Raw genomic sequence first — 14,799 nt, 5'->3', positions numbered from 1 at the left:
ACACCCGTTATTCCTAGTCACTCCCTGGGGCACCTTAGTAAACAGCGCTTCCTCTATTCCCCACTGACCTCCCCTAATAAATTTACAGGCAGCCACAAGATCTCTCCTCAGCCGTCTCTTGTGAAGGGTGAAGAGATTCAGCTCTCTCAACCCCCCCCCAGTAGGGTTTATCACGAAGGCCACTAATCATGTGAGTGGTCCTCCTCTTGACCCTCTCCAGATTCCCCGTGTCCCTCTTGAAGTGCGGTGTCCAAAACTGGACACAGTACTCCAACTGCGGCCTGACCAGTGCCACATAGAGGGGGGGGTATCACCTCCTTTGTTCTATTAGTCATGCACCTGCTAATTCACGACAAGGTGCGATTGGCCTTGTTTATTGCTCTCATTACACTGCCGGCTCATGTTCATCTTGGAGTCAATTATGACTCCAAGATCCCTCTCTGCCTCCGAGCTGCTGAGAAGGACACTTCCTAACCTATAGGTGTGCTGGGGGTTCCTCCTTCCCAGATGGAGTACCTTACATTTATCTTTATTAAATTGCATCCTATTTCTCTCTCCCCATTGATCCAACTTGTCCAGGTCAACCTGAATCTGCTGCCTGCCCTCCGGTGTACTAATTTTGCCCCATAACTTGGTATCATCAGCAAAGTTGGAGAGGGTGCTCTCCACGCCCTCATCCAAATTGCTGATGAAGGTATTGAATAATATCTGTCTGAGGACCAAACCCTGTGGGATCCCACTGCCCACCTCCCTCCAGGCCGAGAAGGAACCATCCACCACCAAGAAGGAACCATCCACCACCAAGTTTGGCTAAGAGAAGAAGAGGCAGAGGAAATAAATAGACCAGAGAGTATCACAAGGTGTGAATCATTTTAGCAAATTCAAGAAAGATGGAATGGAAAAAAACTAGGTCAAACGTTTCACTAAAAGTCACTTAAAGTACATTTATTAGTTAGACTTGGCTAATTTTAGACAAGATATAGTTTAAATATATAATAGGAATAGGGAGATGAATATTAATTAGAATAGCACCTACTGGAAACACTGGGTCTATACAAGATGCTTTATTGTGCAGGAGACTAATTTACTTCATAGTAAAGCATCACCATTTACACATGCAGATGCACAGTAAGTTAGTTTATTCCAGGGGTTGTTGCAGGGGGTCTACTCTAGGGGGTACTTTAAAAGATGCCAGCGGGTACATGGAGGCAGACAGGAACTGAACGCCACCACCCCATGCCACTGCCTAACAGGAGCAGGGGTGGGGTGGGATGAAAGCAGGGCCACATAGCCCCCGCTCATGCCTAGCCACTTGCCACCCCCCTCAGGGGAACACTTATTAAAAGGGGGGCCGCTGGAGGTACACTTATTAAAAAAGGTTGAAAGCTCCTGGTCTACTCCATGGTTAATTGGCTAACTGGAGTGCCCGCCACCCCAACAACAGTGGGCAGGGAGGGGGAGACACCGGGGAAGAGGAGCGGGAGCAGGGGGTTACCAGCGGCAGCATGTGGATGATGGCCACCACAGCCAGCCACCCGTCTGCCACTGCATGCAAGTTTCCCTCCCCTTCCCCTGGTCTGGAAGGCAGGGGATCAGGGTGTGCATGCACGGTGGAGGGAGGCCCTGCAGGCCTCTGTCCTTGCCCCCCCAGTCATGACAGCGGGGCACAGGGAATGGAATGTGGAAACAGCTGACCTGCCCCCCCGCTCCCCTGCTCCCTGCAGGCAGTGGTGACAGATTGGTGGGGGGAGTGGGCCTGTTCCCGCCCCCCCCCCCCACTCCAGCCAGATGAGAAGCGGGGGTGGACCTGGACATGGGGGGACATGGGGCCGCTGGGTCTTGACAACAGCCAACAGGGAGGGAGGGGAGGGGGAGCTCAAGGGGGAGGGGGAGGGGGAGCACAGTGGTGGAGCCGTGCCCCAGCAAAAGTCCCGAAACGGTGGTGGGGACGGGACAGGCTCAGCCCTGAGGTGGGGGGCAAGGGTGGGGGGAGTGTGTCTGTTTGCCCCCTCCCCCAACTGGATGAGAAGCAGGGGCGGGGCCGGATGCAGGACTCTGTCCCCACCCACCATGACTTCAGAGAGCACACTGCTGCCATCCCACTGCCACTGGGCACTGATAAAAGCTGGCAGGGAGGGGGGGTATGGTGATGGTGCTGTGCTGCTGCCAGGCCCTGCTAACAGCTGGGAGAGAGGAGAGCAGGGAGGGGAAGCAGGTGGATGCAGGCTGGGTGGACTTGGAGTGCGGGGGTGGGGGGAATGGGCCCGGAGCCGAAGTGACGGCGACAGGGGAGCGTGGCCATGCCTGAAGTGCAGGACAGGGCCCGGACATGGGCCTCTGTCCCTGCCCTCCCCACCCCCCACCTGTGTCATTCTTGACAGGCAATTGGCTAGTGTGTGTGTGTGTACCTTACTTAGTAAGCTTTCTGATATTTTAGCCAAGCCCAGAGTATAAAATCTGGGTTCATCTTTGCTGCTCAGGAATCTTTGCTCTTCAGCCTTGACCTGTGGGTTTTGAGGAATAGCTCATCTGTAGATATGCTAAGGTTACTCTTTTAAAACTTCACTTGAAACCTAGGTAAAATATCCTTTTCACTATCAGACTGGTCAGTTGCTAGAGACTTTTTAAGACTTTAGAACTTAATTTTAAGATTAATTTACTTTCAAATATCAATGGATTGTTATGCATTTAGATAAATGTGCACTTTATAAATGTTTAATCATTTACTTGGTACGCCTTGTACTTTTTTAGCCATTTATATCTTTTCTGTATTTCATTGTTAAATTTGCTATTAAAATTTATCTCTGTTTATGTTTGTGCATATTTGATTTTGGTGGGACTGGATCTTTCAGCCTTGGTTCTCAGACTATATGTGAGTGTGAACAGTAGTAGCTATTACTTTGCTATGGGTAAATGGAGAAATACCCTGTGTATTTGTGCAAGTGTTGTAAGGACACTGTGCAACTTCTTTATCTGTGTCCACACAGCAGTCAGTGCTCTCACTGCCTCTAGACTCTGGCCATCTGCTAACTGGATACTATTCCGTCCTCCATTAAAAATGAATTTACAAACCAAGACAGTTAAATGAAACCAGTCAGACAATATCCAGGAGTTGTGTATTCTCTCATTTGTGATTTTAACCTGCAGCCACAAGATGGCAATAACAGACCAGTTGTGATAGGCAACCTTATGCTTTTAAAGCATTTGCTGGTCACTTAGAGGTGTTAGGAATGATTTTTTCCCCATATAAACACTCTATTTGGCTTCTGGGGTATTTTTTACATACTTCTGGAGCATTGGCATGTTGGCTACAGCTAAGGCTGTGGGTTTTGACTCGGTTGTGCTGATACTTGTATTTCAAAACTCAGAGGTACCTGGCCGGAGAGACTCAATCTTCCAATCAGGGTTATATTAGTTGTGAAATCTCAGATCAGGAAACATTTTTTCCCCTAGATTAGAGTGCTCAGAACTGCGGAGAGCTTTTGTCTTCCTCTGTAGCATGGGGTGTGGCCCTTTTTCAACAATTCCTTGAGCAGTAGTGTAACTAGGGATACCCCCAGGTGCTAAGCATAGAAAGGAAGGGGCAGAAGGAGGGAACAGAATGGAAGCAGTGGGGCTAGAGGCTCCAGCTGCAAGGAGTGGTGGCAGGGGTCTCCTTACCATCCTCATTACCACCCTGTCCCTATGGGAAATGCTACTGCTTCAGGGGGGTGTCAGTGTAGCCAGGGAGTTAACCCTCAAATTGCATGTTGTGGGGTGTTCTTGGAGTTTTTGGTTTTGTGCCTTGTACCTGTGTGTGAGGGTTTGAAGAGGTAATTTGGGGCACTTCCTGAGTAAATGGGTGCCTGAAAATACAAGGGGCTGGGCTTGATAGCCCCACATTCAGTTTTGTGTTCATATGTTTCACCATCAACAGCCCTTGGTTTACTGATGCAATGAAAAAATTCTGAATTCCTCACCAGAATTAGTTTCCAACAGCAGCAATCTAAGGATAGAAAACCTATATTTATTGTTATCCAGCAGATACCACACTGACACTGAGTATTTTGTCTTTTAGCAGTCTTACTTGCCATTGCTCAGTTGCTGTAGTGATATCTTGCTTTGTCACTTCTGGGTCTGCAAATGTCCTGTGATCACAAGATGCACCAAGGCCACTGTTGCATCCTGTTAAGCACTGAAATACAGTACATCACAAGCAGCTGAAATGCCCCCTCTACTTTGTTCTCCTAGTTCCAGTGCAATTATGCCCCCTTTCTATCAGCCCAGTGTCTGCACAGAGAGATGGATGAGTGCCTGGTCTTGCAGCCCCTCAGCCCACACACCTCCGTGCGCACTGCAGGGAGTCATGTGCATGGTGCAGGTCCAGAGGTGATGCTGCTTCTGGAGCAGCGATTCTCTGATTTCAAGATAATTAAACCAATTGCTCTAAAATGATATTTTTGTTGATGTATATAACTCTCAGGTCTTCCCACATTGTAGAGGGTGTCAAAGTAAAATTTTACTGTGGTTATTAGATGAGGGACTGGTGAAAATAAGACTTGGTGTTTTTCTGCCTTAGACCTGAGCAACTGCAGGCTCTGGCAGGCCTCACCAGGAAAAGCAAAGCTCCTTTCCCCTTTCTGAAATAACACATTCTGCTGATTTTAGTGTAGTATATGTTCTCCAGCATGTCCACACTGCTCACAGAGGATCAGGTGCCCCTATAAAGCCAACAGGTCTTTACTTGAATTTTAACTCCTGTGCCTATCTGGGAACAACCTACTGCTTTTGTCAGTGGACCAAAGTATCACTGAACCTGAGGTAAGTTCGCTGCCTCCTTTCCCTGGTGGATCCTGCAACCAGGAAAGCCAGGAAGAGCCTCATGTCAATGGAGGGTTTCTACTCCCCTCTTACCTCAGCCATGTTTTAGAAGAAGAGAGCAGGAAATCCAGTCTGTCTGGCCCTGAGAAACATATGTTGATACTACTGGGACATGCAGGTAGTATGCATGCCCTGTGTCCTAACAGAATGGTACTTTGCCAAAGTGATATGGCATCTCTGATAAATGCTTTCCTTGGCAGAACTATGTTGATCAAAGGATGACCCATTACCACATTCTTGAGCCACAGAACTGTATGGGAGAAGGCTGCAGGCCAGACCTGGCTGGCCCTAGACCCATAGTTCGGTCTGTAAGATTTAGGTTCAGAAGTGCCTAAATTACATACCATTGGACTAGGACTCCTAAATCCTCTTAGTAGGGCTGTGTGAAGCTTCAGTCCCTGATTCGATTCAGCAGAGATTTGGCCCAATTCGGTGGCCAAATCTTCGAATCAAATCAGACAACCCTTTAATCTCTCCAAATCAATTCAGAACCCTCTGAATCGATTCAGAGAGATTCGGAAAGATTTGGAGATTCAGACATAGACACAACTTCAAATGTTTTTTCTACATGCCTCTAGGTAGCAGGTGGCTTGTGAATGCTGCGATGGTGGGGTGGATGGAGCGTCCCTCAGAAGCGCGGGGGACTACCCAGCACGCTTGGTAGCAGACCCAGAAATGGACCAGAAGCACTTCTGGTCCACTTCTGGGTCTGCCAGGCAGCGTGCTGGGGGCCCCCCCCACACCTCCCCAGCTTGGCAACTGGTGCCTGCTGGGTCTGGGGGGACACCCAGGGTCCCCCCGTGGGTGACTGCCGAGCTTGGGGGGGCATGGGTGGAGCTCCCTGCGCGCTCCCTGGAGGACCCAGAAGTGGACTGGAAGTACTTCCAGTCCACTTCCAGGTTTGCTGCCAAGCACGTGGAGGGCCCCCCTCCCTGCACTCCTGTGGGACGCTCCATGTGCCCCAGCATTGCAGCATTCACAAACCTCGAGGTATGTAGAAAAAACATTTAAAGCTGTGTCTATGTCCAAATTGCTGATTCCCTGAATCAGCATTGAATCTTCAGATTTGGATTCGTCCGAATCAAATCAGGGACAGTGATTCAAATCAACTAATCAAATCATTGTCCCTTATTCGGGCTGAATCTGAATCCAAATTGAATAGGGCCTGTTTCGCATACCCTTTACTCTTAGGTGCTTTTAGAATTCTTGCTCTACAGCCTGGTTTACACCGCAGAGTTTGCCAGCACAGCTCTATCATTTTAAGCAGGTGGAATTGGTCAGAATGTCCTTCTGCTACAGTTGCTTATGCCTTAGGCAACTGACATGAACCATGCCAGCTCAGCTCTCCTTTGCCAGTATAAACTGCGTCTCCACAAGGGAATTTCACCAACATTATCATGGTACACTTTTCCCAGAGAAATCCTCTCTCAAGTACACAAGGCCTGTATTTCTTGGTGGACCAATTTAAGCAAATGTTCATATTGGAGAATTAGGATCAGGTGGACAAGATATACCTATACCACCTCTAGGCTCTGTGACCAGATTCCCAGTACTCTTTAATATACCCCATTACTAGCATGGATTTGAGTTAATTAAAGCAGGGTAAATAATCACTTTCTACTTTGATTATAGCCATAGCCATAAAGCAGTGGTCACCAACCAGTGGATCTTGATCAACCGATAGATCTCGGAGCCTCTTGGAGTCAATTCCAGGCTGGGGTGGAGGGCTGAGTGCATGCGCATGAACGTGTGTGCCCCACCCCCAGCCCAGCAGGTCAGTCCGTCGGGGAGGGAAGGGGTGGTGGCTCAGGTAGTCACCTAAGTAACTAGTGATTCATTTTTTTGCATGCATAACCCAAAATGGTGGTTTTCAGAGGGAAGATCCTCAGCACCAGAAAATTAGCTTCTCTCCCCCGAGCCTTCCCCAATCCTTTACAGTGTGTCATATTGGTGTCAATATACTCTTTACTGTGAGAGGGGTGAAACTGAGCAGAGATGCCTATAATAGACACTCTTTCCTTACCTGGGTTTATCATAGATATTTATCAGAATTCTGTGCCTTAGTATATTTATATAGAATTTCATGTTGGTAGTCTTAATCATTGGAAAAATCACATCTCGACTGATCTGGCTGTACTCACAAAATCCGCAGTATAGGTCATCCATTGTGGGGCTCACAACTTAGTTTCTGCCCAAGGCCTCAAGAGCCTAATACTGGGTCTATATGGAGGACAGTCTGTTAAGGACCAAATAGTCTTAGTCAGGCAAGGTTCTTTTGGTAGAGGTGATATCTTTTATTAGATCAACTGAGTAGTTGGGAAAAAGTTATTTGCAAACTTTCCCAAAAGCTTGCAAAGAACTTTTTTTCCCAGCTACTACCCAAAGAACCTTACCTACCTACGTCCTTAGACCAACATGGCTAATAGTCTGAGTATCAATTGTCTGGCCTTGCCTATGTCTTGTACATGATTTGATTCTAAGGGCCACATTAAAACTATATTTGCTGCCCCAGTTGTGTCTGCAGCCCTTCCATGTGAAGTCCCTGCATTTGTGCATCTAGCTTAGGCATTTTCATTGACGAAGTTGTTGTTCACTATGTGCACCACAGGACTATATAGAGCACATGCACATTTGATGGGTGGATAGATAGTGGATTGTTTTCCAAAATCCATGTTCAGATAGCTGCCACTTCTCCACACCTTAGTTGGTTCTTAGATCAGTTATCTTGGAGTCTCTTGGAGTCAATCCCAGGCTGGGGTGGAGGGCTGAGTATGCGTGCACACACACGCGTGGTCTGCCCCCAGCTCAGCAGGTTTCAGCATGGCCAACAGCCAGGGAGTTAATGCAGCAACCACTAGGTGCAGGTATCCTTTCATGGCCCACTTCTGCAGCTGTTGCCTCTAGTCACCCACATCACCAAGTGTCCCCCACTCCTGTCACTAGTGGCAATAGACAATTTGATGACCTTCAAGCAGCAGCTGCAATAGAGAAGCCATAGTGACATGCCACTTTTGCAGGCAGACATTTCCCACAAGAAGGGAGGGGAAGGAGGACGGGAACATGAGGTTGAGAAGGAGACTTGTTACTGGGACATGACCCCCATAAGCCTCCAACTGTTCCACTGGCTCTGAGCAACTGCTGTCCCTCCTCTTCACAGCCAGAGCCTTGAGCCCAACTGGCTGAGTCCCCATGCCACCTTCCCAAATGCCCCCAATTCCTGTTGCTGGAAGCAGTGGGAAACAGTGGATTCAACAGCACATTAGGGTAGGGCAGACTCCTGGGAGGGACTTCTGTTCTGGCACCCCTCTTGAGTTGGTGCTCAGGGCTCTCGCCCTGGTCACCCCACCCTAGTTACACTACTGTCTGCAACAGAAAAGCCACAGTAATAATGATTAGAAAGCCGAGTTAACTTTCCCTGGGCTAGGACTATAAAAGCAGGCAACCTGTTCTCATCTGCCCCTCTTGGTCAAACTTCCTTTTGTTACATGTCAACACAAGGTGTATCTGCCAGTGGAATCCAACCCTCTTGTCTCATTCAGATTTGCCCCACCTCTGCAGCTCCATTGATGACTGCTCAAATGCTAGAGTGGCTCACCTAGCACTCAGGTATATTCCTATTGACATCAGAAGGACAATACCAATCGGTTTCAGTCATTCTAATGCACAGTCCTGAAAGCAAAAAATTCCCGCGTAAGTAATCCTCTGACACTAGGTGCACTGAGAAAATACTGAAATGGGTCCTGTGAGCAACAGGACCAACAGACTGAGTGGCTGACCAAAGGTTTTAGTGGGAGTTTTTCCCAAGTAAGCACTGTAACATTAGCCACTAGCCTAGATCCATACTTACCCATTTTAAATAAGCAGTCAATGTACATAACCATAAAAAAAAAAAAAATCAGTGTTCCTTGCATCTTTCTGAATAAAGTTAGAGGTGCCATTTTTATATCCTATTATAGCACACATACAGTTATACCAAGTTAAACAAAACATTAAATTGAGATAGTGCGGACAGAAAATAAATTAATAGGTTTTCCACTTGAACTATGCAGGTATAAATAAACTCAGCAAAATTTGTGGGCATGAACAAGCCCACATGAGCAGCTAGGTGTTTTCAGTTTGTCAATCTATTTTTTCTTCAAATTTGTTAGATCGTATTCCAGAATTGCATAAATTCAAAACATTGATCTGCAATGATAAAAACTACCAAAATGAAATTCTATATAAGTATACTAAGACACAAAATTCTGATAAATATCTATGATAAACCCAGGTACGGAAATAGTGTCTATTATAGGCATCTCAGCTCAGTTTCACTCCTTGCACAGTAAAGAGTATTTTGACACCAATATGACACACCATAAAGGATGTGGGGGGTGGAGGGGAGAAGCTAATTTTCTGGTGCTGAGGATTGTCCCCTGAAAACCACCATTTTGGGTTATGCATGCAAAAAAAAAAAAAAAAACAAAGGAAAAGAAAAGAAAATCACTAGTTACTTAAGAAGCTTTTGGCACAGTAGGCATCTTTTTCCTCAGATAAAAGGATGAATCTTTTAGTCTTACACTAGAAAAAAAAAAGGGGTTGAATCCAGTTTTTCTTTCTGAGGTGAGTAATCCTTACATCAGAAAGCAAGGAAGTGACTTAACATGACTATCTTACTAACTAAGGGTTTGTGGCATGCAAGCCCTGTATGCTCAGGCTGCCAGTGAACTCAAGATGAGCTTCATATGCAGGACAGTATGTGTGTTTAGCACAACAGGATTACTGGGAAGAGCAAACAGACTCAGATGCATCAGTGTTTGAAGGATCAGGCCCTCAGAGAGCAAGTATTAGCAGCCAGAAAATGATTTGCCAAAGAACTGGTGCAATATGTATTCATATAAACAAGAGTCAATATTAAAAATAGCAAACAACAGCAAATTGGACATACAAAGTTAAACTGCTAGCATCATTTCCCCATCCCTCCTCCACGTCTCTGTCCCACAGAACTATACAAGTGGTGCTCAAACTCTCCAGTCCCCAGGGCCAGATGAGTGGTACAGGGACAATCTGCAGATCAAATTCTGCCCACAGGGTCCATCTGTGGGCTGGATCCAGTGCAGGAGCGGCTTGAAGTGTTAGTCTGCAGTTGCGATCTGGAACGCTGGCACAACCCCATGTGCCAGATCTGACCATGGCCTGACCTCACACATTGGATCCAGCTGCGAAGTGACAGCAGGCCATTGCAATCTGGTGTGCAGGACCATGCCATCTGGACTTCGGGGCTCCTGAAGGTTCCAGAAATTTGGCAGCAGGGGAGCTGTGGCAGCATTAATTGCCATAGCTCTCAAAGCAATTAATGCTGCTACTGCTCCCTGGATACCAAATTTCTGAGCCCATGGGGAGTCCCACAAGCCAAATGTCATGGCTCTGTAGGCTGAATATAGCTCCTGGGGTGAAGGCTGAGCATCACAGAACTACTACACATAGTTCTTAATACACAGAGAGATGTTTCTTTTTAAACTTCAGAGGGTTGCATAACAAAACATCAACCTGGAAACCAATAAATAAGGTATTAAAGTCTTGGATAGGCAGGACAGGGGAAAGATTCTATAGGACCAAGTAACCACAGATCTATGAGAAATGGAGACAAAATGCAGTAGAGAGGCAGTGTAGCCAAGGGGAGAGAGCACTTAAGTGGTCTTGAGGAGACTTTGGTGCATGCATCTCTTCTCCTGCTTACATTGTCAATATTAAATTATATTACTCCCTGTGTTGCCATTCTTACTCTACTATAAAAAGTGCCTCATTCAGTTTACTTTTTGTTGCTTGGGAAGGAAGCCAAGTCCAAAAAACACAATCCTTACATCCCTTCCCAATCAACATAAAGTAACCTGAAAGAGGCACTTTTACAGTAGTGTAAGACTGTCTGCATCTTTAAAAAAAAGAAAGAAAGAAAAAAAAGAAAAGAAACACCTTGCTCCAAAAATACTCAGACTGACTTCAGTGGGCTTCACATCAGCCCCTCATTTTCCAGTTAACTTTATTTTCCCCCTCCCCTGTCCCTAAGCAGGCTGGTTAGAAGAATCGGAAGCACTTTTACCACCCAAGCTCAGATAAGCACTGGTCCATAGACTTGCCCCGAGATTAAATAGCCCCCTCCCCCTCCCCAGCCAGTCTGCCATCACAGCTGGTTTGGGAAAAAATAAATCACATGATGCACAAACCCAACTGGAAGGAAGAAAGCTGACCTGCAGCAAACATGGCTAAAGAAGGGGTTGCCCAGAAATTGTCACGTGGAAGTTACTTTGCTGTAAAGAAAGTTACAACCAAGTATATTTATTTAAAATAGCAAATACTCAGATGCCCAGAGTGGTAACAGAACCATTTATTGCTGTTATATTGCAAGAGTCAGTAGAAAGAGAATTGTATAGAGGCATTCCCCTGCCTGCTAGCTTTCGGACCCAAAGAAAATGCAATCTAATGAATCAATGTGCATTTGCTAGAATGCGTTCACAATTCGCCTCTTCCTGGATACCTGGGGAGGAAAATCTCTTGGTGCATTCATAGTTGTCAATATCTCCCTAGCAGTCTCTGCACTGTGCTGCTGGGTATGGCAGCACCCCAGCTAAGACTCCCCACAGAGCAGCGGCGGCCAAGCTCAGGACAGGTCCTTTGCATTAACCAAACTCCTGGTCTGGCTAATGGCAGGGGCCATCATTGTCCAGTCTTGTTTCCCCAACTTCCTCCACGCTGCGTTGTACGTAGGAGTCTCCACGACCAGCTGTCAGGTGGAGTCTGGTGGCCCTGGAAAAGAACCTGTTGGAGCCTGCTCCCGCCATGAACAGAGAGCCTACCCAACTCAGGCAAGGGTGCGAGGCTCCTGCCTGGAGACAGTGTCCTCCGCAGAATGGTGAGAAAAAAACCGAGCTGGAAGGGACCTCAGGAGGCCATCTAGTCCTACCCCACGCTCAAGGCTGGGTCCTCCCCATCTTAAAAAGAGAGATAGAGCCTTTCCTGCCGGCCTCACATGGCGGAAACAAACCTCTCCACACTGCTGGGGTAGGACCCGTGATGCAGGTAGGCCCCATGCCCGGCCAGCTGCCCGCCAGCACCGTAGCCATGCGCGGGGTAAGCGGTGGGTGACCCCCTGCCATAGAAGTCCGCGGCATCATTGCTCAGTGGGGGCGAGGCAGCCGGGGCCCCAAAGAGCTGCCCGCTGCTGTGCGAGTAGGAGCCCTGGTTGACTTGCAGGGGGGCAGCAGGGCCCAGGTAGCTGTAGGCCACGGTGCTGGGGGGCCGGGGCAGGGCGCAGGCCTGCGTGGGGAAGGCCCCGGCCGCACCAAAGGAGCAGGCGCTGGCAGGGGAAGGGGCCAGCTCGGGGCTGAGGGGCTGGGCGGGCTGCGGGGCCAGCGGGCTGAGGCCGAAGAGGGCGGGCGGCGAGGCGGGGTAGCCGGCGGGCGGCGCGGGCCCGTAGGCCGGCAGCGGCGCGGCGGGGTAGGTGGACAGGTCCCCGCGCTTGAAGCGCTTTCTCCGGCGCAGGAAGCTGCCGCTCTCGAACATGTCCCGGGCGCGGGGGTCCAGCGCCCAGTAGTTGCCCTTGCCCGGGCGGCCTGGCTCGCGGGGGATCTTGACGAAGCAGTCGTTGAGGGTGAGGTTGTGGCGGATGCTGTTCTGCCACTTGCGCGGCCCGTCGCGGTAGAAGGGGAAGCGCTCCGTGATGAAGCGGTAGATGCCGCCCAGCGTGAGGCGCCGCTCCGGGGCGTGCGCGATGGCCATGGCGATGAGCGCGATGTAGCTGTAGGGCGGCTTGCCCCGCTGCACGGGCCGCTTGCGCCGCCGCCCGCCGCGCCCCGCCGCCTCCGCCTCCGCCTCCCCCCCGGCCGCGGGGCCCGGCTGCGCCTTGGCCGGCAGCGGCGCGGGCTCGGCGGGGCTGGCGCGGCGCGGCGGCGGGGGGCTCTCGGCGGTCATGGCCGGGCGGGCGGGCGCTCAGGACCCGCGCGCCGGGGCGGCAGCAGCAGCCCCCACGGCCGGGCCGGGCCGGGCCCCCGCGCTCCCTTTATGCCGCGGCCCCGGCGCTGCAGGCGCACCTGGGCGGGCTCCCCCGCCCCTGCCACACCTGGGGGAGGGCCCGGCTTGGCCGTGGGGGGGACCCTGGGGAAGTGCCCGCCCTTGCTCGCCACTCGGTTTTCTGACTGCACAACACCGCCCTGGTGGTGCAAAGAGCTCGCAGAGGCTTTTATCGCGCCGGGCTCCCGCTGGAAAGCTCCGCTTTGTACCGCGCGAGTCCTTTGAAGGGAGCTAGTGCCGGTGACAGGACTGCGGAGCGCAGCGCCCCGCTCGAGAAACACCGAGCTAGACACTGCACCGGGTGCGAGTAAGCACTGGGCTGTGCATGGGCGTTAGCAGCTAGGTAAATCCGGTCTAGCAGCTGTCTCTGCGTTCGTGCCTACAGACGTGCACCTAGAAGCCGGGCGGGAAGGGACCTCCAGAGGTCATCTAGTCCGACCCCTGTCTGAGGTAGGATCATCCCTAGCCAAACCATTGCATGCAAATCCATCATCTAAACGCTGAGTAAGATTGCCGACCTAACACCCGAACCTGCCACAGGTAAAGCAGGGGAACCACGGCAGCCAACGTCCTGCTCCTATAACATGTTGTCAACATGTGCCAGATAGAAGGACAGATACATGTTTGCGTATATATGCCCGTTAATACACACATGAATACGAATTTTAGCTATGTGTTTCACGTATTGTACATTTATATATTGCATTAATTATATGGTTTTGTTTTATTCTCTAAGTGAACTGATGATACATGTATAGGCATCTATCAATACGTATGCATAGGTATCACTGCGTGTGACAATGTAGGCATAAGGGTAGACATATTGACGTGTAATTCAGTCTAAATGCTGGGCATAGCACGTGCCTGAGTATCATGTGCATACAAATATCATATATTCACACATATACCCAAGCATGCACACCCCTATGGCCGTGCATGCCTAAATACAGGGGTGCATATGTGGTGTTGTTGTTTTAGACACAGTGGGTGCCTCTACACGTGTCCTGTAATGTGCAGTAGACTGTTTTACTGCTCATTAAAGCATCACATAAAAACCCATGACATTCCACTGATGCTCAGTAAAATAGCCCATTGCACTTTAAGTGTCACTTAAAAAGCATGCAAATTAATTTACTACCTCACATTGGAGGTACTAATTCATTGCACATTAGAAAAGATGCATGAATGCATGTGACATGCTCACTGAGTTGCCTCTATATGTGCTCTTTAATGCACAGTTGCCTATTCTGTGCATTAAAGTGTTACATCAAAACAGCGCTAATATGCTAATACGCAGTCGAAATAGGGTGCTCTGCATTAAGCATCACTAAAAAGTCCTGCGCTTTTTGCTACCGCGCATTAGGGCGCTCTAATGCACCTTTATGGCACCTCATATTGGCAGTACTACACTTAATGCGCAGTAGCAAAAGTGCCTGAATGCACATCTAGATGCGCCCACTGATGTGTACGCACCCTGTGAGTACTCGTGTGTTTACACAAGTACGTGTGCATCGTTAAGATTCATGCAGCTTTCGCTTCACGGCGCTCTGTGTGTACAATGACCCGGCCCCGGGGGTGGGGGGTTTGCAGCCCGGACACAGCGCCCCTAATGCCTGGTCCATCTGCCGGGGCGGTGAAGGGAAACCCGGAGTTCTTCACACCTCTTACAAAAAGGTTTCGGAGCTGGGCTGCGGAGGGAGCAAAGAGGTCTTGGTGCTGTCCAGCACGAGTTCGTGTCCGCTGCAGCCGGTAGTGCTTGGCCCCGGCCCCAGCTCAACCCAGCCTGGAGGCGGCGAGGTGTGCCCGAGCTCTGGGCGCCTGCTTGCATCGGAGACGCGCGGTGTTTGAAGCCAAAGCACACTATTGATTTTCTTAATAAACGCCCTAACTCGG

General features: G+C 49.5%; 1 protein-coding gene across 1 annotated transcript; it reads right to left on the bottom strand.

The window, feature by feature from the left end:
* Positions 1 to 11,209: 11,209 nt before the first annotated feature.
* FOXE1 (forkhead box E1) lies at positions 11,210 to 12,919 on the bottom strand. Its single transcript, XM_019490651.2, has one exon. The coding sequence runs from the start codon at positions 12,805 to 12,807 to the stop codon at positions 11,863 to 11,865; it is 945 nt and encodes a 314-aa protein (XP_019346196.2). The 5' UTR covers positions 12,808 to 12,919; the 3' UTR covers positions 11,210 to 11,862.
* Between the last annotated feature and the right edge of the window lie 1,880 nt (positions 12,920 to 14,799).

This window comes from Alligator mississippiensis, chromosome 3 (genome assembly GCF_030867095.1).
Source record: "Alligator mississippiensis isolate rAllMis1 chromosome 3, rAllMis1, whole genome shotgun sequence".
Classification (NCBI taxonomy): domain Eukaryota; kingdom Metazoa; phylum Chordata; order Crocodylia; family Alligatoridae; genus Alligator; species Alligator mississippiensis.
Note: the sequence above shows the minus strand (reverse complement) of the source record. Positions and strands in the feature narration are given on the sequence as shown.